This window comes from Patiria miniata, unplaced genomic scaffold (genome assembly GCF_015706575.1).
Source record: "Patiria miniata isolate m_02_andy unplaced genomic scaffold, ASM1570657v1 HiC_scaffold_1, whole genome shotgun sequence".
Lineage (NCBI taxonomy): Eukaryota > Metazoa > Echinodermata > Asteroidea > Valvatida > Asterinidae > Patiria > Patiria miniata.
In genome coordinates this window covers 21,754,656-21,780,720 of record NW_024037047.1, presented here as the reverse complement: position 1 = coordinate 21,780,720, position 26,065 = coordinate 21,754,656, and the positions used below count along the sequence as shown (strand labels likewise).

Genomic DNA, 26,065 nt, shown 5'->3' with positions numbered 1-26,065 from the left:
AGCTGCCGAAATCGTCAAAACTTTTCAAATTTTAGTGTTGTTCTTTTGGTTTTGTTTTTATGGAAGAAGGATAGTGCCACTCAATGAGTGTGAATATATTTTTTTGGTGCGTGTGAAAATATTTTTTGTACAGCGGCCACCACTTATTATGTGGCGGCCGCCATATAAGTCATCACAATGGGTGGGGCCCCACTTAAAAAAAGTGTGAAAATATCTTTTTTATACAGCGACCGCCACTTATAATGATGACTTATGTGGCTGCCGCCACTTATTATCTGGCGGCCACCACATAAGTCATCATAATAAGTGGTGGCCGCCACATAAAAAAGTGTGAATATATTTTTTTGAACGTGTGAACATTTTTTTTGTACAGCGGCCGCCACTTATTATGATGACTTATGTGGCGGCCGCCACTTATAATCTGGCGGCTGCCACATATTAAGTGGCGGCTGCTGTACCAAAAAATATTTTCACACGCACCAAAAAAATATATTCACACTCATTGAGCATGTTGAGTGGCACTATCCGTCTTCCATACTGTTTCAAGTCGATCATTACCTTTGTGGAATGACTGCTGAATGGTGTAAGGTATATGAGGTATGTCCATGGAATCTGGGGTTGGATTAGCTTTATAATAGAGGTGAAAATGGACCATTTTGTGGAGGCCCTTTTTAGATAGAGTCTCTCACACCATGGAGCAATAAAACACATTGCTCCATGCCCCATAAATGTGGCCAATTTACTGGACTACCTCCGTCAACATAGGCCACACGGATGTACAAAAACTTGGCGAACTTTATCAATTTTTGATTTTCACATTTTAGGCTTATTTTGTAGTTCTTTTTTTTTTTATTTAGAAGCATACTCACCCTCTTTAGGCCCTATAGGCTAACCAGAATGTGCTGCCTTTTTCATATGTCAAATTTTTGTGAAATTTCATTTAGAAATTTTGATACGCAAACGTGTGCAAATGAATCTGGAAATTTCACGAAAAATAGACATCTGAAAACGGCAGTACTTTCTGCTTAGCCTATAAAGAGGGTGAGTATGCTTCTGAAGCAAAAAAACCCTACAAAATAAGCCTAAATGTGAAAATCAAAGTTCGACACGTTTTTGTACTGGACGTGTGGCCTATGTTTACGGAGGTAGTCCAGTAAATTGGCCACATTTGAGGCTAACTCTCTCCATGGTCTCACACTAGGTTATGTATGTGAATGAATATGAGTATGTCACTTGTCAGCTGGAGTTTATACTCAAGCTACATGTACATGTATGTACAATTGTACATCAAAGTGGCATCATAAAAGTACATACATGACATAGGGCCTACGTTAATCATCAGGATCATGACGTAGGTAGATTGATCTTCACCTGGCCATCCAAGTTTGTCAATGTCTAGCCCCATCAATATGGCCAATTTACTGGACTACCTCTGTAAACATAGGCCACACATCCACATGTACAAAAACAAGACAAACTTTGTCAAATTTTGATTTTCACATTTAGGCCTAATTTGTAGGTTTTTTTGCTTTAGAAGCATACTCACCCTCTGTATAGGCTATTATTATTAATCAGAAAGTGCTGCCTTTTTCAGATGTCTAATTTTCGTGAAGTTTTATGTCGAAATTTTTAAACGAAAACGTGGGAAAACGAATCTTTCACGCTTGCACGGCACTAGACCCGTGAACGTGGCTATATACATAGCCACGCTTCAGTCTATAGTAAAAACACTCTATTGTGATCCGCGGTTACTAAAATGGAGTGACCGTTCTAGCCGAATTTTGGCTACATTTGACAGAATATTTGCATACAAAAATGAGTTGTACAGAAAATCAGCAGAATATTTTTTCGGCAGTACTATGAAGATGAAGGAAAATAAAAAAGATTGGAAAGAAATATGGCACATTTGGTTTGAAAAACCTTCTTTTTTTGAAAAATCCTTAAAACAAACCCTTGCACAATGGAACAGCAATATATACTGGGTGATTTGGCAGACTTTCGAAGTGGATTTAGCAGAATTTTACATGGTATAACGGTCATCCTGCCATGTAAGACGGTTAGTCGGGTACCCACTGGTGATACTTCTTCCGTTTTGCGCATGCGGAACTCGGGGTACCAGAGTGTCATGCCTGTCTTTGATTTCCTGATCATTTTGAAAACATTCGTTGTGACAAAGTTGTGCCGTACTTTACATCAAATTTCTTGGCAATGACAGATCCAACACTCGCGGAAATTCACAGGAGGCCCAACAAGTAAGTGATTCACATATTGGCGAAATTATACATGGTTATATGTAGCGGATCAAAAGATAGAATGCTGTCGCTAGCATTTACCCGATGGAAGCACGTGGCGTTGTATACAACGCCACGTTCACGGGTCTAGCACGGCACCGGCGTGAAGTCAAACTGGATGATGATGCCTAGCGGCGATATCCAGTCAACTTTCTAAGATTGTGAGATCTTGAAATTTCACTGAAAATAGACATCTAAAAAAGGCAGCACTTTCTGATTAGCCTTTAAAGAGGGTGAGTAGGCCTATGCTTCTAAAGAATAAAAAACCTACAAATTACTACAAATTAGGCCTAAATGTAAAAATCAAAATTTTACAAAGTTCGCCTTGTTTTTGTACATGTGGACTTGTGGCCTATGTTTACGGAGGAAGTCCAGTAAATTGGCCACATTTCATGTTTGACATGAAGCTGTGGCGACCACCCCGCGTGAACTCTGACCTTTGTCAGCATTTCGACATACTTTGACCTGCCAGCAATGGTCAGCACTTTTGCGCGCCTGTCGCGCGCTGGTAGGCCTACCTGTACATAATACGCGTTTCAGTGTTCACTAGCTCTACTGAGTGGAGCGTTGAATTACGGGTACCCCTCCATACAAACGCTCCACCGATTTGCCATACTTTGGTAGCACTTACACGGTCGTCATGACGGTATGCATTTTGTGCATGCCCTCGCGAGGACAAGGCCCAAAAAAACTGATAAAGAAAATACAAATGAGAAAGACAGTAACCCTGGATAGATCCACACATTCATGACATTCCATATGACCCCTCAAATTGTTTCAAACAACCGGTAATTTTGAAAAAAGAACAAAATAGTCTGAACTTACCGCTCACAATTAAATGTGTCTGCCGAGTTGCACAGTCTATTTCACTGACATGACTGATGCATAATTCATTGCGCGCGTGTGTGACGTCACTATTGAAGAAAAACAAGTTGCGCTTACTCAATAGCTGTTTCATGTAGTCATATGTGCCCCGCGCCGTCTGACTGTGGGTTTTTGGTGCGGGGCACATATCAGTACATGAAACAGTCATTGATTAAGCGCGACTTGTTTTTCTTCAATAGTGACGTCACACACGCGCGCAATGAATTATGCATCAGTCATGTCAGTGAAATAGACTGTGCAACTCGGCAGACACATTTAATTGTGAGCGGTAAGTTCAGACTATTTTGTTCTTTTTTCAAAATTACCGGTTGTTTGAAACAATTTGAGGGGTCTTATGGAATGTCATGAATGTGTGGATCTATCCAGGGTTACTGTCTTCCTCATTTGTATTTTCTTTATCAGTTTTTTTGGGCCTTGTCCTCGCGAGGGCATGCACAAAATGCATACCGTCATGACGACCGTGTAAGTGCTACCAAAGTATGGCAAATCGGTGGAGCGTTTGTATGGAGGGGTACCCGTAATTCAACGCTCCACTCAGTTAATCGTTAAATGTCCCGAAAGACACAACATTTTTTAATCGTCCTTTTTATACATCACGGTAGAAAATCCTTGATGACTGGTGAACTGGATAAAAATCGCCACTTGAAGGAGTTTTGACACTGTAAAAAGAGAAATTTCCCAATCCCATGCCGCGATAATAGGGATGCCGCGATAATAGGGAGTCCGACTATACTAGTTATTTAATTCTCGTCGTCTTTGTCCGTCCGTCGGTAACCTTGTGAACATTTGTAAATATATATTCGCGGGACTAGGATCGGTTTCGTCTCGTGGTAGTCAAGGAAACTTCTCCGGCCAGACGCCGTGCGGGAGAACAGATGGACAGGACACGCACATCGGAACAGACTTGGGGTGAGTGACACTTGACTTGAACGATTTCGCATTCCCCAAAAAGCCTTGAACTTGAAGGTCTCTTATTTGGCAACCCAACCAAAGAAGTGACGTTTGGATATTCTTTCCTATTCACGTTTCATTTCTCTTAGTCTTCTTACCTATGCATTCTTCAGCTAGCTGTTTATTCGGAACATGACAGTGTTCCCTTCATCATCGTGCAAAAATTGCATGTCATGAAAACTCATTACGCCACAACTACCTAGCTATCGCATCGGTCCCAACTATAGTTGGGCCTGTCCCAACTGTAGTTGCACAGTTGGGCTGGCCCAACTATAGTTGGGACGGTCCCAACTGTAAGTCCACTGTTGGGCCACTCCGATCTTTTAATTTTGCGTTGTCCCAACTATAGTTTACATTGATGTACAACTATAGAACGTTTCCTACAGCTCTGATACACGTCTGACTTTACTGGGGACCACTGAAATTAGCTATTGATGGGGCGAATCTATAGTTGGGCCACCGCAATCTTTTTATTTTGCGGTCCCAACTATAGTGTACATTGTTGTACGATTATAAAACATTCCCTACAGCTCTGTTCGTGTCCGACTTTACTTGGGACCTTTGACATTAGCTATGGGTGGGGCCCATCTTTAGTTGGTCGGCCATGCATGCCATGGCAATCTTTGAATTTTGCAAAATGTTGCTGGACAATAAAACCCAGCAGCTGGACAACTCATCCAACTAGGCAGTACCACGTGACCGGCCAGCCTTGCGGCATGCATGCACGACGATGATACACGGTGCCAGCGCCGCGAAACAGCCCAACAAGATCTATCAAGCATGAAGCAGCCGGCGTAACTCCAGTCCTAACGATAGTTAGGCCGACCCAACTGCCGCACTATAGTTGGGACAGTCCCAACTATAGTTGGGACCGATGCGATAGTTGGGGCGCAACATGACCACCTAGTCTGGTTCCCAGACCTGACAATTATTCCCGACGCTCACGTCTAAAATAAACATGACGACATTAATGGCCCTTTTTCAAAGCGCGGCTTCGTTTCCGATTCGCTTTATCACTTGTAGCTTTTAATGTTCTGATCAAATCTTTAAATAAATCACTTGCTTCGTAATATCATACAGTTATGATAATACAGTTTGATGTTTTTGTAAGATAACATTGAGTAATGTTGATCAGGAATCTTCAAAAGTACGGAACCAAATAGCACTGTTAGCAGGCGGAGCCGAATGAAGACCGAGTTTTGGAAAATCTCGGTAACGGTCGTCGAATTCAAAATTGTACATGACGCAGCGAAAGGTTCGCCCGTACGATCCGAGTATATTTGATGCACAAAATCGTCGTTGAATTTCAAGTTTTCTAAATGAAAACAATGAATATAAATAATCAACTCATTAAAAATAAAATTAATAAGCAATTAGCAGTTAATTAAACCTTAGCCCGACTGCGTCTGGCCGTACAGTACTATCGCAAGCTCTGTAGTACGGCCAGACGCCCGATGCTTCCACAGAGACTGAATTTTTTGGGCCGCCGATGTAGCGATTTTGCTACATCTTTCGATCGCGATTATCTTTTCATCCAGGACACAAATTTCCAAAGTTAAGGTTCGTAGTCGTAGAGCAACTCATACCTTTTCGAAAAAAACGTTCTTTGGTCTCAATATTTTCATCCATCTGGCCACAAGACGAATTTCAGTCATCAGATTCCACAAATATCGTCCCCCATGCGATCCCCCATGCGATTTCAAAATGGCGGCCGCGCTGTAATGTATGCATAGTATGCGAGCGCGCTTGGGCAAGATAATGAATATGCATTATTTAGTTCATGACCTCGTGTTTGTATGGCCAGCCGCGCTGAGTGTCCGACAAACGTCATAAACTGTGATGCATATTCATTATCTTGCCCAAGCGCGCTCGCATAATGCATACATTACAGCGCGGCCGCCATTTTGAAATCGCATGGGGGATCACATGGGGGACGATATTTGTGGAATCTGATGACTGAAATTCGTCTTGTGGCCAGATGGATGAAAATATTGAGACCAAAGAACGTTTTTTCAAAAAGGTATGAGTTGCTCTACGACTAAAAACCTTAACTTTGGAAATTTGTGTCCTGGATGAAAAGATAATCGCGATCGAAAGATGTAGCAAAATCGCTACATCGGCGGCCCAAAAAATTCAGTCTCTGTGGAAGCATCGGGCGTCTGGCCGTACTACAGAGCTTGCGATAGTACTGTACGGCCAGACGCAGTCGGGCTAATTAAACCTATATTATATACTCGAAAATACTCGGGCGCTATCCGATTGTCGACGAAACGACTTCGGCAAACTTCGGAAATTTTCGGAAAATGGAGGAATACCTCCCGTTTTAGTCACGTGACGTAAATCTATACTACAATCGCGAAAATGATTGGAGGGCGCTGCCATTTTCCCGACCGGTCTCCCGTTCCGCCCGCGCCCGTTGGCCGCGGGGGCTGCGGAACGGGGCCCGGCTATTTCCACACTATTTCCCATAATTCCCTTCCCCATTGGGCCGCGCCGGCCATCTTGCGTATGGGCCGGTGTCACATGAAAATTCGACTCCTATGAAAAATCCGACCCCTATTTCCCTATTATTGGTTGATCCCTCGCACGTGACAGGTCACTCTCCCGAGATGATCCTAAAAATAGCGCAGTATCGTACTCACGCGTGCGCAGTACTACCAATGAGTCCACATTTCATGGAGTCGGATATTCACGCTACACCTGTCGTGCCGGCGCGAGGGTGACGTCATTGTTTTGTTGGTCGGCCATGTTGGATTACAACATAACAACAACAAAACGCACACAAGTACCCGTACCCGTACCCACGTACATGTACGTACGTGACGGTAGCGTAGCGCAGCATACACACTTTTGTCAGTTGGTTGCTGTTTCGACATTTTCTATGTTTCCAAGCAGTGTAAGACATAGAAATGGTGAATTTTTGCGCAATTATTGGCTGCAGCAACAGGGGGGATCGGGACAAAAAATCTTTTTTTCGGCTGCCCGCCGTTTTGACCCGAGAAGGAGCTGCCACTCTTGAACTCTCCCAGAGCAGACGCGCTAAATGGCTGTCGCAAATCGCCCGAGACATTAAAGAGAGCAACTTGCCGTATGTACGGGTCTGCTCGGACCATTTTACAAGCGGTGAGTTATTTAAGTGAAAGGAATTCCGTATACGGACTCCTCTTATTTTTCCTAAATATGACTTGAAATTAAGTACCCAAAGTTGTAAATCTGATGAAGAAACGCAAATTTAGGAGGGAAAACTGAATCAAGATTTTTTGTCAGAAAACACCTTGACTTTTTTTCTGTCATGGCCCATACAGTTTGTGCAGAAGGTCTGAGGAGGAGTCTGTATATGGAATTCTTTCCTAAAAATGATTATTTTAATAATATTATTAATATTACACTACAGTTACAGGAGTGAGAAAATTTAAAGTTTTTCTTTGAAATTTATGAAAAATCTTTTATTCTGTGGTACTCCATGGACTTAATGTTCCCCTGGCCCTCTCCACCTCCTTGCACTATCCCGACCCTTATTTGGGGTTTTCGTTACGTTTTTCATGCCCCAGGATGGGGATTTTGACACAAATTTAAAGTTTAAGTGTACCTGTGACTGTGAGCAAACCGCGCTCAGATTTTTGCCAGATTTTCTTAGGAAACATTGGCATGTCCCGTAAGTGTAGGTTTTGTGCATGGAAGTGGCTGGGTATGGAATTCTTTCCAATATTTTTCCTCGCTAATTTTTTTTTTTTCATCAAGCCTGCACTTTAACAAGATTGTAAATCCATAGTTGGATGATGATGCCTAGCAGCGATGTCCAGTCAACATTCTGAGATTCTGAGATAGTGCTTGGATAATGGATATTATATGGAAATCAACGCTCATTTTCTCTGCCAATTTCTTGTACATTAGCCCTTTTTGTAACCGCATACGTAACCCCTAACTGCTCACATTGCTTTTCTGTCGTGACCTTTGACAATACCCACAATGCCTGACAACGGTGATCAACATCAAGATGGCATCCTACAGGGAGCAGTGCAGGACACATGCAGAGTGCGCGATATCAGACCTGCTTGACGCAAGCGCCTAGATGAGATGCACACAAAAAGCCTTTGTGTGAACGTAGTAGCACATGCATTGTCAAAGGTCACGAAAGAAAAACAAGGCGCATTGTTACGTATGTGCAGTTGGGAGTAAAAAACAAAGGATTATGGAACCAACCCTTTTTTTGTGATCAATAGGGGTCCACCCACTATAATGTTATTTGAATGAACAATTTGTTAACTTATTTTGTATTTTATTCCCTGTAGGAAAGCCCTCTGCATTGTATGATAATACCAATCCAGACTGGGCACCAACTGTCAAGCTTGGTCACAGCAACATAGATGGTGCGACTGCCACTCGAGACTTGGAGAGGTACCAAAGACGCTGCTACAGGCAGGGACAGAAGTCCAAATTGGATGCCGCCGAGGCTCTTCTCCAGCTTCATTCAGTTCCCAAGACCCCCAAACGACAACAGTCCACTTCCGAAGAGGCCTGCCAAACTGACTTGGATAGCAACTCCATGAATTCCACACAAACGGAATTACAGCGATTGTTAGAGGAAAACCGAAAATTGAAAGAGCAGCTGGCTGAGAGTAACAATAATTTTGATCGGCAGTTCTTCCAAGATAATGATGAAAATGTGAAGCATTTCACAGGATTGTCAAGCTTTGCCATTTTGGATGTTCTGTTTACGTACCTAGAAACATTCATTGTGTGCAGCTGTTTGAACAAGTTAACAAAATTTCAGCAGCTAGTGTTGTGCCTCATAAAACTCCGACTGAATCCTACATGTACATATGTGGACCTTGGGCAGAGGTTTAATGTGCATAAGTCTACAGCATCTAAAACATTTTTGAACATTATTAACATCATGTATATCAGACTGAAGCCACTCATATTTTGGCCTGATCGGGAACAGCTGTGGGAAACTATGCCCATGAGTTTCAGGACACACTTTGGCAAACAGATAACTGTTATTATCGATTGCTTCGAAATATTTTTAGAAAGGCCGTCCAATCTTGCAGCACGAACGTCAACATGGTCTTCGTACAAACACAACAACACTGTTAAATACTTAATCGGCATCACCCCTCAAGGAGTCATATCTTATTTATCACAAGGCTGGGGTGGAAGAGCAAGCGACAAATACGTGGTTGAACATTCATCTTTCCTCCACAAGTTGTGTCCAGGGGATGTTGTGATGGCAGACAGGGGATTTGATGTTTCAGACAGCGTTGGAATGATGGGTGCTAAGCTTGTACTCCCTGCATTTAGAAGAGATGGGCCACGACTATCTGGAGAGCAAGTTGAAAACACACGCAGAGTAGCAAACTCCAGAATTCATGTGGAGCGAGTTATAGGACATCTGCGCCAGAAATATACCATCCTCCACAGCACAATTCCCATGGATTTTGTCATTTCCAGAGATGATAATGTTACACTTCTGGACAAAATCACCGTTGTATCTTGTTCTATGACCAACATGTGCCCATCAGTTGTTCCTTTTGACTGAATGGATTTTTGCTTTTCCAGACACAAGTGTCATTGAAGCAATTTTTCAATATTTATTGCCTATTTTTCTTCCATGTCATAACAATTTTAGAACAAGTCTCCCTCTGCTTGAGTCTCAAGTTAAGTCCAGTCGAACTGCCTTCTGAGTGCCAAGTCAAGTCAAACTCATGTACATGTTCATGTACCTTCAAATCCCTAGTCAAATCAAATCAACACAGGCATGTTGGTGAAGTCGGGTCAAGTCAAGTTGTCACTGCAGTAACTTCGTTCAAGCTAAGTTTAAATTGTTATCTTAAAAAAAAATCCGTTTTGGCAGATTCGAGTCAGAGTTAAGTCGAGTAATTTCTGACAGTGATTCGAATCCAAGTCAAGTCATTTGAAAAAGTGAAGCGAATCCAAGTCAAGTCATTTGAGGTTGGATACTTGAGTCGATTGGAGTCCCGAGTCTCGAGTCCAAGTCATTACAACACTCGGTCATAATAGCATTGATGCTATTTGTTGTGGTTTTTCCCAAAATAATCTGTCACAAACCATTTGAGAGAAAGTAACGTTGGATCATATGATTTATAGCAACCCTTACTCCAATAACTCCATCCATTTGAATGTCTACTTCTTCATATTAGTGAATGGATATGATTCACATTGGGGGGGGGGGGGGTTGAATTTCAAGAAATATGGTCCAACAATAAAAAATAAAATGAGCACATAAAAATAGATTAGAAATGAATGAAAGTCGACTTTCATGGAAAAACAAAACACTCGTGGTGGTGACGAAATATCTATTGTATTGAATTTTGGCTAAAACCTCTGTCTTATTGAAGAGGACATTTAATGATTTATAATCGAACACGCCACTCTAGAAGCTGCTGGCCCCTGCCCATGATGAGTTATAAGCGTATTTTGTATAAATGCCTAATGCGGTGGTGGATGGCAGTGTAAATGTTGTGATTCTTTTTTATAACCGGTGTATATAGTTTTCATTGTTGTGGCCATTTCCAAACACATTTTATCTTATCCAGTGTATTATTTTAATTATGATCATGTATTTATATTTATTTATTCATTTATTTATATATGTACATTTTTATTTATTCATTCATTTATTTATTAATATATATTATATTATTCATATATTGGATTGTGATGGATGCCATTTTCATTGGATATATCTATTTATATATATTATATATATTATATTATAAAATGTGGGGATGCTGCGTTGCACTGTGAAGCATAGTAGATGTAAAAACAAAAGTAAAACAGTGCTCACCGGATAGTACAATCCAAGCTTTCAGTGCAAAGCACCTTCATCGGGGATACTATGGCTATGTGTGATGTGGCGCAGGTGGAACAAACGTGTTTGTTCCACCTGCGCCACATCACACATAGCCATAGTATCCCCGATGAAGGTGCTTTGCACTGAAAGCTTGGATTTTACTATCCGGTGAGCACTGTTTTACTTTTGTTTTTACATCTATATTATATTATATATATATATTATATTATTTATATTATATTTATTTATATATATATTTATTTAAACTAAATATATATATATTTATTGGGGGGGGGGGAAGAACCAGAGAAACACATCCTTTGGACATGTATACATAACAAGAATGTTATTTATTTTTGTATATTACAATTGTGGGTTCTGACATAAGGCACGCCCTTGAAGAGAAGTCAATTTTACAGTACAGTAGATAACGAATAACCTTGGGATCCATCAAAAGTTGTTGTTACTGTGGGTGATCATTATACATGTACTATAGACTATAGGAAGCAAAGAGATACACTGTAACTTACACATTGAGAGCCATGAGTCATGTTCACGGATGCAGAATGTTCATTAGAGCAACTTTCTACAGTATTTTCTGAAATGTGTTCACCTGCATTGTCGTATGAGTATGCACAGTGTAAACTCAATAATAAAAACACTTGCTTACTGTTACAGAAAGAAACACTTTGATCAGAGGTCCTTTGTTTTTATTACAGCCTGGTGTGTGTTACAAGGGAATTCTATACATGTACATGTACATTTGATTGCACCCATTTGAAATTAATACAACTAGGAAAAGTAAGGTACATGCAGGAGCCCTTTTTAAATGTATTCTTTTAAGGATAAGGGTACAGTCTTTCCACAGTGATGGAGCCCATTGGACAATTAAGATCATGTTTTTGCACAAAAGCCTTTATCTTTTCTCAAAGTGAAAAAAAAAACTAGTTTTTTCAGGGAATGGCTTTAGCCCAAAAGTTATGCATTTTTTGCCTTGGGGTGGAAAAAAGAAAGTGATTAAACTCTCTGCAACTTTCCTTAAAAAGCACAACCAATTATTGTTATAATAAAAATTTCATTCTTCCTTTTTCCGTGGTATTTTACGACACTCTGGGCAGATCCATTTCCCTTTTGGCAGTCTCTTTATCTGGAGGCAACTTTGGTGGAACCAGGTGATTTTGCAGCCTTCATTAGCGCATGAGATCATCTTGTCCACAGGTTGCGATTTTCCACAGTAGCAGTGTGTAGCTGGTGGCTTATCGTGAACAGATGGGATACGGGTGTAAAATTTGCCCATTAATTCTGGTAGCACTGCTTTGTAGAAAAACTCGCGACTTTTTTCTAGAATTTCATCCCACATATTTGCATCAGGCTCAACTCGCTCGATATGGACATCTGTATTTGTCCACAACACAAAGTCAGCATAGTCAACAGAGCAAGTATGTATTTGTGTTTGAACCTGATACATGTATGCATGTTTCCTATCAAGAGAAACCTCGTTATCATTTGCTACAAGGCATGTATTTTGTAGGGATGCATATTCATTGACTTGAGTGTCACGAGCACAAAATGGACACTTGATTTCTAGGACACCTTCCCCACAGCAATCACAGGAAATACGCCCATCTGGGGAAGCCCCAATGTGGGGGCAACTTGTGTTAATTACCAAGCCAGAGTCCTTAACATCAAAATTATGGTGCACTTCTCCCATTCTTTCCACATAAGCCTGCCGTGCCTCTATATCATGGGAGCATCCCCACTTGGTTGCAGCTGTAGAAAACCTGCACGACTCTGGATAGCACACAGATTGAATGAGTGATTGAGAAGGTTGGTCTGGATTAGTCCTGCAAACATTCTTCATCTTTGATGCAGTGGTGCGGCCTGATCGAAAACGAAACCATTTCTTGCTGGATGATTGTGCTCTTGTTGCCTTTTCTACATTGTCTGCCTCCTCTTGGGTAATTGTCAGCTGAAATTCGTTGCATCTGTTAAGCAGGTCAGGAAATGAGAGAGTTGAGTACTGAGGGTTATACAGATCGGTTAGAATTGGTGGAAGAATGTTGTCAGTATGTGATGGTTTGAATTGGTGGCAGTGTTCAGGTACAACGCTGAGGAGTGCCGGCTTAGTTCCTGTTGCATTCATCTGCGAGAAGAGGGCTGTGAGTTCAGCATCAGTAGGCCCAGGAACTATCTTCCGCACCTTGCTTCGTGGAGGTGGCATCAAACCATCATTAACTAACATATCAAGCTTCCTCTTTTTGGTTTTGGCTGATGTGAAGTCTATTTGAGCTACAGGTAAGTATTGGGCATCCTTTACAGCAGATGGAATCTTCCAGTAAGCTGGTTCCTGTGTTACTGTTTTGCTATCTCTGATACGCACCTTTGTGTCAATGTAAAACATCAAAGCACTGACATGAGTACAAGCCTCTCCGAGACCAGCAATGCAGTTGCAGTGGGTTGTGATGATCTTCCCACACTTTTCTGCAATTAACCATGGCTTGAGTGCCGCCTCCCGCAGTCTCTGTGAATGCATCACCTGCAAGTGTTAAGAAAAAAGTTACAAAACATTTTCAGTAAACCAAACAGAAAGAATATCACACGAAGTAACATGCCCAAGACCAATGTACAAAATATGGAATGTAAAGCTCTGATATTTTTTTTCCTTAAAAAGTTGTATATTTCATAACAAGGACAATTAAAGACTTGCACTGTATTAAAGTAGCATCTTCTTATGGTGTGCACTGATGGGGAGTGAATTACAGAAAGTTTACATTAAGGGCACATAATTTTTTTTCCACCAAGTCTTAGTTTATTACCTTTGCTGTAACAACGTGCTTGCCGTTGATGACGGTAGAAACGACATTACGAACCCATCCACTTACGAATTGGTTGTACGCATCCAGGCCTTTATAGCATTTCAAGTCCTCCAAAGTGTATGGACTAGGAGTATACACTAGAAAATTAACAATGTCAGGATACGATATTTGAGGAAGAGAATGTGGATCCTCTTTCCATGACCGCAAACTAATTGTGTATGGATCAATGTCATCAATACACTGCAAAATCTTGTTATATCGGACTTTTGCAGGGCCATCCAGGGCTTGGTAGTATGTTGATCTTGCTGCCATGATAACAGGTTTACATACAGTCAACTGCGAAATAAAAACAGAACACAAAAAAAGCAAAATTAATGGCGCTCAATCTGCAGAGTTATAACACATACACACACACAAATTACTGGTGATCGCCAGCTCTCATCAAGCTCATACAGGGCAATACTTGACATTATAAATCAACCTTTGCAGTGTTTGCCCTTGATTTAATTGACAATTACATTTTTTCCTTAAATAAAAACAATAACTTAGGCCAAAGGCTAAGTGCAGTTCAGATGGGATAAAAATTAGCAATGAAAAATGTGATGATTTCACTATGAGTAGGAAAAACCTAAATATTCAGCCTGTCTCATGTTTTGTACAAAAGAAATGTCATTATGGTCAAATACCGAACTAACGCTAGGGCTAGGCTAGTCTCGATTTAGATCCTCTGTATAATGCGTTGTTTACATTTGGACGTGTATTGCAGTAAACAATGCATTAAACAGAGGATCAAAATCGAGAATAGGGCTAGGCCTGAGTCAAACAATACATGAACAAAACATATTTACAAAGTTCCAATCAGCCAATGAAATTTTATTTTGGCGTTATTTTCTGATTTTTTTTTCGAAGTGCACAATGACAATGAACTCTTTTAAAATGCGCCCCAAAACATGAAAATGATTTTACAATTTATACAAACTGGAGGTTACAATGATTTATCTGAATTTATCAATTTTAAAGAAATTATTAAATGTTAATGTGGGATTTTCAGAGATTTGTTCAAGTGCGTCAAGTCTGCACGTTTACTCGTTACTTACGGAACACCCAGCTGAATTTGTGCCCAATTTCCGGACGCCACCGTTTTTTTATTTCGGACTTGATTTCATGACACTGAAATCTTATGATTAGTAGGCCTACCTGGAATTACATCCCTGCTACAGTTGTCGATTTAGTGGTAGCAGCAAGCACTTCAGCACTGGAGATCAATGAATCATGACACTAACTTGTCTTGCAAGTCGAGTCGTACTCGGGATCGTCTGTAATTTACGTGTTATAAACTTCGCGCCGTCAACGTCCCTGTAATCAAATATGGAGGGCGCTGTGCGTTGCTGCGGTAACATGACGTGGGGCGAGACGGCTCTATAGAGGAGCATGCGCTGCAGCGCATGCAACGGTATTCCATGCAACATGCAAAGCTATGCTTGCCCCACATTTTCTCAGCACTACTATAGCTTCGTTTGATGGTCGTTTGATGCATTGATTATGCTACAATTTTCTCTTTCAATGGTAAGTCCGATTTGTGCTATGACACATTATAGATTATAGTTAGTAGTAATTCTTTTGAACACCTCTGGCGAAGGATTATAAGTATTCTTTCGAACACCACTGCTGGCAATGACAATTGTTGTTTGTGAAAAGTGTGACCCAATCGCGTAGGCCTCGGACTAGCCCCATAAATGTGGCCTATTTACTGGACTGCCTCCGTAAACATAGGCCACACATCCACATGTACAAAAATCGTGTCGACGGAGCCAAATTTTGATTTTCACATTTAGGCTTAGTTTGTAGGTTTTTTTTGCTTTAGAAGCATACTCGCCCTCTTTATAGGCTAATCAGAAAGTGCTGCCTTTTTCAGATGTATATTTTTCGTGAAATTTCCAGATTCATTTTTACACGTTTGCGTATCAAAATTTCAACATGAAATTTCACAAAAATTAGACATCTGAAAAAGGCAGCACTTTCTGATTAGCCTGTAAAGAGGGTGAGTATGCTTCTAAAGCAAAAAAATCCTACAAACTAAGCCTAAATGTGAAAATCAAAATTTGGCTCCGTCGACACGATTTTTGTACATGTGGATGTGTGGCCTATGTTTACGGAGGCAGTCCAGTAAATAGGCCACATTTATGGGGCTAGCCTCGGACATGGCGATCGTGTAGTAGTAGTAGGGCCCGGTTCCTAGTATAAGGGAACACAATCCACTTTAAAAAAGCCCGACCAAAATAGTTGGAGACATTCTCAATAAACAGGTATGTCATAGATAGAGGGCCGGGTTTTGATTTTTTTAGAGAAATTTTTTGGGGGGGGGGGGGGAATTACGATGACAGCTAAGCGAAAACACGCAACCCGAAAATAAAGATGGCGATTAATTACTGCGCGATGTGCTGTGAGCACGCACGGCGCGCAGAATCGTAAGGCACAAACCGCGCAGGAACAATTTATTTGTAGCTATTGTTAGCCGATGTATTTTTTTTTACAAGTTTTCTTTGTTACTCCTTTACACAGGACTCCCGATGACACCCACATCGCATGACCAGCTCCAACCATGCTCCAAGCATGCTCCAGTGCATGCTTCAACCAGTTCCCAAAGCAAGAATCTCGACTCAAGACGAAGACGTGACACACCTATTCTTTCCAGTTCATCTGCAAGATTCCTGCTTTTTCTCTTTACCCATTTTTCTTCTAGCAATAATTTTATTATTTAGAAGTCATGAAAATGAAATAGTGCAAAAATAATCACTCTTTTTTGCTGTTTTATGTCCATCCTTTTTAAAGTTATATCCTTGGCTTAGTTGTACCCAAGAATAATTATGGAATGATTACCCGTCTTGCTTGAAAGTCTTTAATGGAATGTTTTTGCCTATGCTAAACAAGCCTGGACCGACGTCCCTTGCGAAAATCGCTCCGAAAATTTACTACAATTATATCCCCTGAGTTTTGTCGAAGTACTACCCTGTAATGAATGCAAATACATTATTACTAAAACATTCGTGTGTGCATTGTACCTGATTTCATTTTCACAGTTTTGTAATAAATACATTTAACATGTGGTGCTTGACATAATTATGAAGTGCTCCAATATGTCCTTTCTTATAGTTTTACTCTCTTCTGCAAATAAACGTGTTACAATACTTTGCTCTACAACCCCATCACCATAATAAAAACACCAACTGTTATAATGACATTAACTACTACTTAATACATAAGAAACACCCCCTGCACCATAACGAATAGAAATTGTTGCCCACTTCCCCGGAAATATAAGTGACCATTCACAGGTGTAACATAAGTAGGCATGGGCGTCGCAAGGGGGGGGGGGGGGGGGGGGGGGCAAGGGGGGCCCTACACCATAACGAATATAAATTGTTGCCCACTTCCCCGGAAATATAAGTGACCATTCACAGGTGTAACATAAGTAGGCATGGGCGTCGCAAGGGGGGGGGGGGCAAGGGGGCACTTGCCCCCACCCCCCCCCCCCAGGAATAGCCCAAAAAAAAGAAAAAGAAGGGAAAAAAATGTGTTTAATTTTAAATTTAATGAGTTGGGGGGGGGGGCTAAATGTCCCTGCCCCCCTCTAAAACTGATAAATGGAGAATGTGTTGAGAAAAACAGGCATTTTTTTGGCAAAAATATGTTTTGCCCCCTCTAGAACACAAATCCTGGCGACGCCCATGTAAATAGGCCACACAATATCCAACCCCCACCCCCACTGGCTTCCCCCTCTTCTCCTCTGTAGTGAGAACGATGAATACGACGTTGTCAAGGCCAAGATCAAACCGCGTTTCATCTAAATTACCTAATTGTACAGTTGGTGTATACGTCCTTTATGGTTTGGCACCTTGAAAAATCAATGTTCAATTTGACTGGACAATATTCCAGCACAACATTAGTTATGAACTTTATATACATGTAATGAGACATCGCATGAGACAATCGGTCGGCAATAAATACTTAATTTCATTCAACTGTTGACAGCAAGACCTTCCTAATCGGTGCGCAATTTAAAACAACATTTAAACGGTATGAATCCCAGCACAAACATAAACCTCCACAATATCAGCGATTTCAATATCACCATCTCCCCTCTATAACAAAAACCATTTCTCCCCGTCCCTGGAAATATTTCTCCCCATCCCCGGAAATATTTGTGACATGGTTGACGGGTTGTACGGAAATTGGGCGTTCCGACTAGCACCCTTCACCCTAGCTAGCCCCTTCCCCTATATTGACAATATGTCCTGGACCCTCGCACAATCTCCGCAGGAAATGTTATGTGCGCGCACGTTGCTAAACGCAAATACAACTTAGGTGAGACTGATGGCGAGTCCAAATAGGCTCGCCTGCAGCAGAGCGTCTGATTCTTTATTTGACTTAACAGTTGTTTGGAGTTATTGGAGTTTAGATTATCGAGATTTCACTGTATACAGTAATTATTACGAAACAGTCAACTCCACCCATCTAGCGGGTGCCGCGCGAAGCGCGGCATCCCGCTAGTTGTAATACATTGTATTACCGGAGGCTACCGGACCTAAGATTCATCAGGAATAGTCGGAATCTTTTGGTCTGGGAACCAGACTATTGTATTACCGGAGGCTACCGGACCTCAACCTCGTCCCCAGGGTGTCGAGCAGTACGCGCCCACCACTACCTGCTCTCTCACCCTGGTATTGGATCATTTGCATGTGCAAGATTTTTGCACACGTATGCAAATGAGGAACAGTCTGGTGCCTGGATATGCATTGCACATTAGCGTTTGTTTTTGTATGCGGTGGTCTGGGGTAAAAAGAGAGTCAATTCGTAGAAGCGCGAGCACGGCGTGAGTTACGAAAACACGATTTTTGAAATCAAACTGTTACGATCTTATCGAGACAACACATGCAGTATCATATTTCATATTAATATGAGCAACTTGGAAAGAAAATTAGTATATTCGAGAAGGCGTGGACGAATGATTGCGAAAACACGTACTGCACGTTGTGAATATATAGCACCAAGTACACAATAAAAATCCATTACTAGCCAATTGCGGTATCCAATCAGGATACAGGAAGAAAGTTTCCTATCCAGGGTTTACTATTGGAAACGCGGTTGGAAATAAACTAAGCACTGGGGACGAGGTTGACCGGACCTAAGATTCATCAGGAATAGTTACATGACTTAAACAATTGAAAAGAACGGCAGTGCGTGTTGTTATGTTCTAAGCTATATACTTCACATTAGGCCTCGGAAAATATTACTTTTTTGCAACTTTTTTGAGAACCACTCGTCCAAACCACTTCAAACTTGGCACTGCACATTCGTTGTCCCGATCAATATACCTGCCGTTTTTCAACTTCATACGGTGCCCGGTTCTGGAGATAATCGACGTACAGACAGACAGACAGACAGACAGACAGCCCAACCGACAGACAGACAGACAGAGATTTCTGGAATTATAGTAAGGATGCAAAATTGGCCACATTTGGCATGGTGCCAATGGGCCTTTGTCTGATCTAGCAAAACTTAAGACTGCATGGCCATTCTGTGATCAGGGTCGATGAAACTATGCTTTAAGACAATCAGGGGATTTGTTCCCAAAATATCCATATCCAGCTCTCAGTCTAAACTCGCAATTTGCATCTTTCCTCCAGCACGTGACCCTCAATGCAAGGCCGCGCGTATGCACGCGCTGCCGATCTAGTCTTTTTTCCAACCTCGTGCCCCGTGGGTACGATCTTGCAGCGCCATGTTGTTTCCCATCATGCCTTGCGCGATCGTAACCCCTGGAATTGTGTAATTTAAATGTACCAAAATACGGTACATTATAATTAGGGCTGCAGTTTATCCGTTTTACGTGCCGACGCCATCTTTAAAATGTTAAAAGTTGTGATTTTGAAGAATCAATCCTTTCAAACACAACGTTTGGACGTTGTGTTCATTAGCAAAGATTTGTATTAAATGTACGTACCCCTTTCTCGCTTTAAAACAACAGATACAGGGGTTTTTTTTAGCGAAAAACGCGGCTGACATAATTCATATCGTACAGGCTTCGCGACTTTTGAATCATAATTTTGTTTTTGTACGTGACGTTACGTGCAAAGCTAAGCACGCGAACGCGAGCGCATTATGGGCGCGCCCGGCGTGCAATCTTCGAAATGCCCGCGCAGTACGCTGTGAATAGCCATTCAGTGTCATTTACGTCATCATCACAGCCAGGGGTCAGTGTATTGGAACGAGCACGCGCCCCTGGAGTCGAGGCTGCGTCGGTGCGCGTTCCTTCGTTCCGAGGCTTAGGCCGTGTCCGAAACGGGCTTCCAGAGCTACGGCTACGTCTATTGTCAGCGCGTCCCCGCGTATTTTCAATGGGCGCGGACCTAGACCTAGCACTAGACAGCTGATCATTTTTGGTCAGGGCGCGAGCAAGAATTCAGAGTCTAACTACAGAGGGCGCTAGAGCGCTACTGCGCTAGTTAGTTGCACACATTCGGCGCGCGAACGGCAGTGCGTGTTCAGACATCGTTAGGAACGGACGTGCCGAGTGCTGAGCTCAGGTATTGGAGGCTACAGTGTGCGCTACCTCGATTCGAGCGTGGGCCACTGTTAGGAATACTTGAGTGGGACTGCTGTGGGATGCCGATAAGGAAACTAGGGATTAGTTTCTGGTCCGTGTACTAGGGGAAGGGAGTTAACTTACCTTTGGAAACCCTAGGGGAGGCACTCGTAGCCTCGAGAGGCTACAACGGGAGAATCCAAACTAGGAGGCGCGTCAATCGCTGGGAGGCGGCACGGCTAGCGCTAGGCGGATCAGAGGCACTCATTCAATTATTTATTTACTTGTAATTACAGCAATCAGTTAATTATTGAGGGTACATTTTAATCGATGATAACTGGGAGGCTCAAGCAGCGGTAGTTGAGCGATAATTAAAGAAGGTAACATCATCATTATTTCCTTGTCCCATTTACTCTTGTCCTGTGTCCAGTCTGTCCCCGAGGAGGTTTACTGAGGGTCCAGTCATTAGCCCTGTGCATTAGGCGGTACATTTCCGCCCAACGGGCCTACTCCACCGGTCTTGGGTCTCTTGAAGGAGGTACCACACCTGCTGGGTGACCACCGGGGGGAACAAATCATCCGGGGTAATTTGGTAATTCCGCTACAAATGGTGTCAGAAGTGGGATAAATGCACTCGACTTCACATTGGACCAAAATTCACCATAAATCAGTACATTCGGGGACAACAAACATAGCCTCAATTATGGACAAGGAGGACACCAAGGAGGCGTCAGGAGCCTCAAGTCATGATGTTGGTGACTATGAGGACAAAGTACATTACCTGCGGGTGGAGATGCAGGGAAAAGAGGACGAATTACAGCGATCACTCCAGAGGAATGAAGAGCTTGAGCTGAAGCTTAAGGTGCTTGAACAGGAGGTGGAGATCGCGAGGCTACAAGAGAAAATAGCCAAAATGAACACAGGAGGACCGCCAGGGAAGCTACCCTCCGGTGATGGACAACAACACACAAAAGGTGAACTCAAGGCAAGTTCGGAGTGTCTGGAGCCTCTGGACTTGTCCCTAGGAATTCCGGAAATGAGTACATTGGGAGGCACTTGGACGCCTCCTACAGGAATACTGAAAACGAATAGGACGTGGACGCCTCAGGCACAATCTACTGTATTAGCGGAGGGTACCAAACGTTTGACAATGGAGCCTCCTGCGCAACCGAAGGGAACTGCCCAGGAGACAGCTCCAAAAGAAATTAAAGAGGAAACCAAAAGGGAGACCAAGGAGCCTCCTGTGCAATCAAAGGAGACTACTGAGGATACAGCTCAAAAAGGAAAACAAACAGTGGAGGACACATTCACAAGAGGGCTTGCACGGCCTCGGATTGTACCAGACCGATACAGAGGGAAGGAGGCATGGAAGGATTACGTAGAGCACTTTGAAGCTTGCAAAATTGCAAACGCATGGACGGATGAGGAGGCATCGGTATTTCTTGCGGCAAGCCTCCAGGGTCCAGCACTTAAGGTGCTTCTTAATCGCAAGGAGGATGGTAAAAGGAAGACATATAAGGAGTTGCTTGGCCTACTTAACGCCAGGTTTGGGCCTGGGCAGAAGGCGGAGAACTTCTTAATGGAGTTGAGAAGTAGACGACAAGGTCCAAAGGAGACCATACAGGAACTGGGCCAGGCCATCAGTGAATTGACGGCAATGGCGTACCCCGAGTTTTCCGAAACTGGTAAAGACCGCCTCGCGCGAGGCCACTTTTCCGACGCGATTGCTAGCCAGTCAATTCGCGAAGGCATCTTCAGAGCCAGCCCTACAACTTTGGAGGAAGCAATTAGGGCAGCCTTGGCTACAGAGGACCATCATCGCAGCCCGAGGCTACATCAACAAAGAGGAAGCCTGACACGAGGATTTACCATCCACGGCCAAAGCGTCAGGCAACGCTGGACGACACAATGTTTCAGCTGCAAAAGGCGAGGGCACTTTGCACGGGGGTGCCCAACAAAAAGGAACAAAACACAGCAGGGTAAAGAGTCACAGCCCGTCCTGGGACCCAAGGAGGGGCTGCCGTGGATGTGCCACAGGGTCAACAAGTAACCACAAAACAGGACTAGGTCCGCCCATAGTAGCTACAGAGAGGAGGGTTTCCTCGCCTCTAGTGTCAGCCAAAGATGGATTATTTGTTGTAGGAGAAGTTCGATCACTAAATTTCGGATGCTGGTTGACACTGGAACAACAGACACAATCATTTCTGCTGAGATTTACTACAAGATACCACCTGAGAGGAGACCAAAGCTGGAGGACCAGGGTGTGAGGGTGCTCCAAGCAGATGGGAAACCTCTGGAGATTCTAGGTGTAGCGCAGGTTGAAGTACGAGTTGGGAGGACAACTTATCTCGTTCGAGTAGTGTTCGCCAAAGTAGGGGTTCAAGGAATACTTGGGATGGACTTTTTGCTCCCGACGGGAGGGAAGTTGGATTTCAAGAGGCGTGAGTTGGTACTCAATGGAAAGCCTCTGAAATGTACCAGCCGATTTGGAGACTCGTTCTGCGCTAGGATTGTTGTCTCGCAGACCACTACTATACCACCCGGACACGAGACTATAGTTCCCGGAAGAATGTCCACGCCATTGGAGGCTTACAGTGCTGGCATTGTAGAGCCAGTAAGGGGCGGTGGAGAGTTAGAGAAGAAGGGACTAATACTAGGAAGGACTCTGGTTAACACTGAAGAGGACACAGTCGCCTTGAGGGTACTTAACCCAGGACGGCAGCATGGACGGCAGAAGTGTGTCCTCCGATGTGGGTTGACGGCGGGTCATTTAACACCTGTAGACGATGAGGATATCGAGGAGTCACACCAAACTTATGGAGGCGCTCAGAAAGAAGTTCAAGTTCCGGCCCACCTCCAGGATTTGTTTATTCGGGCGATTAAGGAGATGGAGCCGAGTCATCACGCCGCCATTGCTCAGCTACTTATCGATCAGCTGACGTATTTTCTACAGGTGACGATGATATCGGGAGGACAGGATTGGTAAAACACAGTATCGATACAGGCAACGCCCACGCTATTAGGGAGAGGCCGAAGCGTCAGCCGGCCTGCCATCAAAAAGAAATTGACAAACAAGTAAGCGATTCGCTTGCAAGGGGCATCATTCAGCCATCAGATAGCCCCTGGGCATCGAATGTGGTTTTAGTGCGAAAGAAAGACGGTACCCAACGCTTTTGCGTGGACTATGGGAGGCTAAATGCTGAGACCGTGAAAGATGCCTATCCAGTACCCAGGATCGATGACACGTTGGACGCACTTGCCGGGGCCAGATGGTTCTCCACGCTTGATTTGGCCGCTGTGTACTGGCAGGTGGAGCTAGATGAGGGCGCAAAACGCAAGTCTGCCTTCGTTGTGCGCGGGGGATTGTACAGCTGGGGGGTTATGCCCTTTGGTCTGTGCAATGTCCCCGCCACATTTGAGAGGCTAATGGAGAGGGTAGTATCAGGCCTACAGTGGGAAACATTACTAGTATATCTGGACGATGTAATTGTCTACGGTAAAACTGTACAGGAGGGGATTAGTCGGTTGCGGGAGCTTCTGCAAAGATTCCGTGCGGCGAGGCTCAATTAAACTGAAGCCTAAGAAATGCCATCTCTTCAGGCGGGAAGTCAAATATCTGGGACATGTCGTTTCCTCCAGTGGGATATCAACGGACCCTGAGAAGGTGGAGGCAGTCAAATCATGGAAGACCCCGACGGATGTCAGAGGTGTGAGGAGCTTTTTGGGGTTAGCCTCATACTATAGGAGGTTCATCAAAGGATTCGCGGATATAGCCCGTCCATTGCACAAGCTTACGGAGAAGGCGCGACCATTCGTCTGGTGGGATGACTGCCAAAATGCTTTTGAGACATTAAAGCAACACCTACAGGAGGCACCCATTCTGGCGTACCCTGAGCCAGAGGGGCAATTTGTATTGGACACCGATGCGAGCGGCATCGGAATAGGAGCTGTACTTTCGCAAGTACAGGAAGGACAAGAGCGCGTTATCGCGTACGGCAGCCGGACGCTCAATAGAGCTGAGGAGGAACTATTGCGTCACTAGGAGAGAGCTGCTGGCGATCATTGTGTACCTGAAACACTATAAACAGTACCTATATGGGCGGCGGATATTGATTCGGACGGATCATGCGGCGCTCCGCTGGCTAGGTACCTTTAAGAATCCTGAGGGCCGAGTAGCTCGCTGGTTGGAGGTCTTGGGGGAGTATAACTATGAGATTGTTCACAGACCTGGAAAGAGACACGGCAATGCCGACGCTCTCTCCCACCAGCCGTGCAAACAATGCGGACGTTCGGATGAGGAACCTCAGAACCCCGTATTGGACGAAAAGGATACGACCGAGGGAGTGAGAACCGAGGGTTCAATAACTGACAGTGGACTGGAGAAATGCCTCCCGCACAAGGAGGTTGAGGCATCTGAGTATATGACAACACGAAAAACCGAATTGGAGCCTCAAATTAGCATGGGAGAATTGCGTGAGGGCCAATTGAGGGATCCAACGATCAGTTGGGTAATAGAGGCAAAAGAGGAGTCTGGTTGTCGCCCGGAATGGAGCGAGGTTTCCTTAAGAGCAGGAACAGCTAAGGTCTACTGGTCACAATGGGACCAACTAGAGATGCGTCACTCGGTATTGAGTAGGCGTTGGGAATCCAATGATGGTCAGAAAATTAAATGGCAAGTGATCCTACCCTCCGGATTTTGTGAGGAGATGCTAGAGGAATTACATGGAGGAAAAAGCGGAGGCCATTTCGGTGTAAGCCGTACACTAGCTAGGCTGAAGACCCGGTTTTACTGGTGTGGTATGGCAGCAGACGTGAGAGCCTGTTGTCGTAAGTGTGACATTTGTGCCAAACGGAAGTCGCCTCCCAAAAAGAGGAGGGCGCCTCTACGGCAATATCAGGTTGGGCTCCCATCGAAAAGAGTGGCCCTTGATCTTGTTGGACCGCTACCAGTGTCAACAGAGGGTAACAAGTGGGTGCTCGTCGTTGGAGATTATTTCTCCAATGGATGGAGGCCTATGCCTTCCCCGATGGCCAAGTTCCCACCGTGGCTAAAGCTTTTGTGACAAACTTTGTATGCCGGTAAGGGGTACCTCGGGAGTTGCACTCCGACCAGGAGCGTAACTTTGAGTCTGCTATCTTTTCGGAAATGTGCAAGATCCTTGGGATAAGAAAGACCCGGACAGTGGCGTATAACCCCAAATCCGATGGGTTAATCGAGAGATTTAACCGTACACTGATAACCACAGTGTCAATGATGCTTGATACGAGCCGTGGCCAGAGGGACTGGGACAAACAGTTGCCATTTGCTACATTCGCCTATAGGTCAGTTCCTCAGGAGTTCACGGGAGAGACCCCAAATATGCTTATGCTCGGACGGGAGGTTGCGTTGCCGATAGACTTGACGACGGAGACACCACCTCTGAGGGGAAATGAACCTAACACAGACTATAGAGAGGAATTGAGGCATCGCATGCAAGTGGCTCATGACCGAGCCAGGCAAGAACTCAGGTTGAGTGCGAGGCATCAAAAGCGCACGTATGATAGACGAGCAGAGGATGCAAGGCACAAGGAGGGAGCATTCGTCTGGCTGTTTGACCTCTCCAAGAAGAAAGGGGTATCGCCCAAGTTGGTGAGCCGGTGGAAAGGGCCTTTCCTAGTGATCAAGAAACTTTCGGATGTGACGTTTAGGATACAGAGAAAACCACGGGGGCGAATGCAGATA

At 43.7% G+C, this 26,065-nt stretch overlaps 3 protein-coding genes across 4 annotated transcripts in view; 1 reads left to right on the top strand and 2 right to left on the bottom strand.

Moving 5' to 3' along the window:
* LOC119725511 overlaps positions 1 to 4,300 on the bottom strand; it is a 36,767-nt gene extending 32,467 nt beyond the window's left edge. The window contains exon 1 of the mRNA XM_038196928.1: positions 4,226 to 4,300. Within this exon, the coding sequence (XP_038052856.1) occupies positions 4,226 to 4,233 (8 nt within the window). The 5' untranslated portion in view covers positions 4,234 to 4,300. The remainder of the gene's footprint in view (positions 1 to 4,225) is intronic.
* Positions 4,301 to 6,845: 2,545 nt separating this feature from the next.
* On the top strand, positions 6,846 to 10,321 carry LOC119725504. Its single transcript, XM_038196916.1, has 2 exons — positions 6,846 to 7,250; positions 8,420 to 10,321. Exons 1-2 carry the CDS (start codon positions 7,037 to 7,039, stop codon positions 9,664 to 9,666), a joined length of 1,461 nt encoding a protein of 486 aa, XP_038052844.1. The 5' UTR covers positions 6,846 to 7,036; the 3' UTR covers positions 9,667 to 10,321.
* Positions 10,322 to 11,634: 1,313 nt separating this feature from the next.
* LOC119725490 lies at positions 11,635 to 14,132 on the bottom strand. Of its 2 annotated transcripts, XM_038196904.1 has the most exons (3): positions 13,758 to 14,132; positions 13,322 to 13,477; positions 11,635 to 12,926 (listed from the first exon to the last, which is right to left on the bottom strand). In XM_038196904.1, exons 1-3 carry the CDS (start codon positions 14,067 to 14,069, stop codon positions 12,780 to 12,782), a joined length of 615 nt encoding a protein of 204 aa, XP_038052832.1. In that variant the 5' UTR covers positions 14,070 to 14,132; the 3' UTR covers positions 11,635 to 12,779. The 2 variants fall into 2 exon arrangements, with proteins under 2 accessions (XP_038052832.1, XP_038052825.1); XM_038196897.1 differs by having other exon boundaries at positions 11,635 to 13,477.
* Positions 14,133 to 26,065: the final 11,933 nt, after the last annotated feature.

Excerpts from the sequence above, each read along its gene's own strand:
- LOC119725504 (XM_038196916.1), top strand. The coding sequence starts at position 7,037 with ATGGTGAATTTTTGCGCAATTATTGGCTGCAGCAACAGGGGGGATCGG. Across the intron at positions 7,251-8,419 it reads CTCGGACCATTTTACAAGCG|GAAAGCCCTCTGCATTGTAT; the intron begins GTGAGTTATTTA and ends TATTCCCTGTAG.
- LOC119725490 (XM_038196897.1), bottom strand. The coding sequence starts at position 14,069 with ATGGCAGCAAGATCAACATACTACCAAGCCCTGGATGGCCCTGCAAAA. Across the intron at positions 13,478-13,757 it reads AGCACGTTGTTACAGCAAAG|GTGATGCATTCACAGAGACT; the intron begins GTAATAAACTAA and ends TAACACTTGCAG.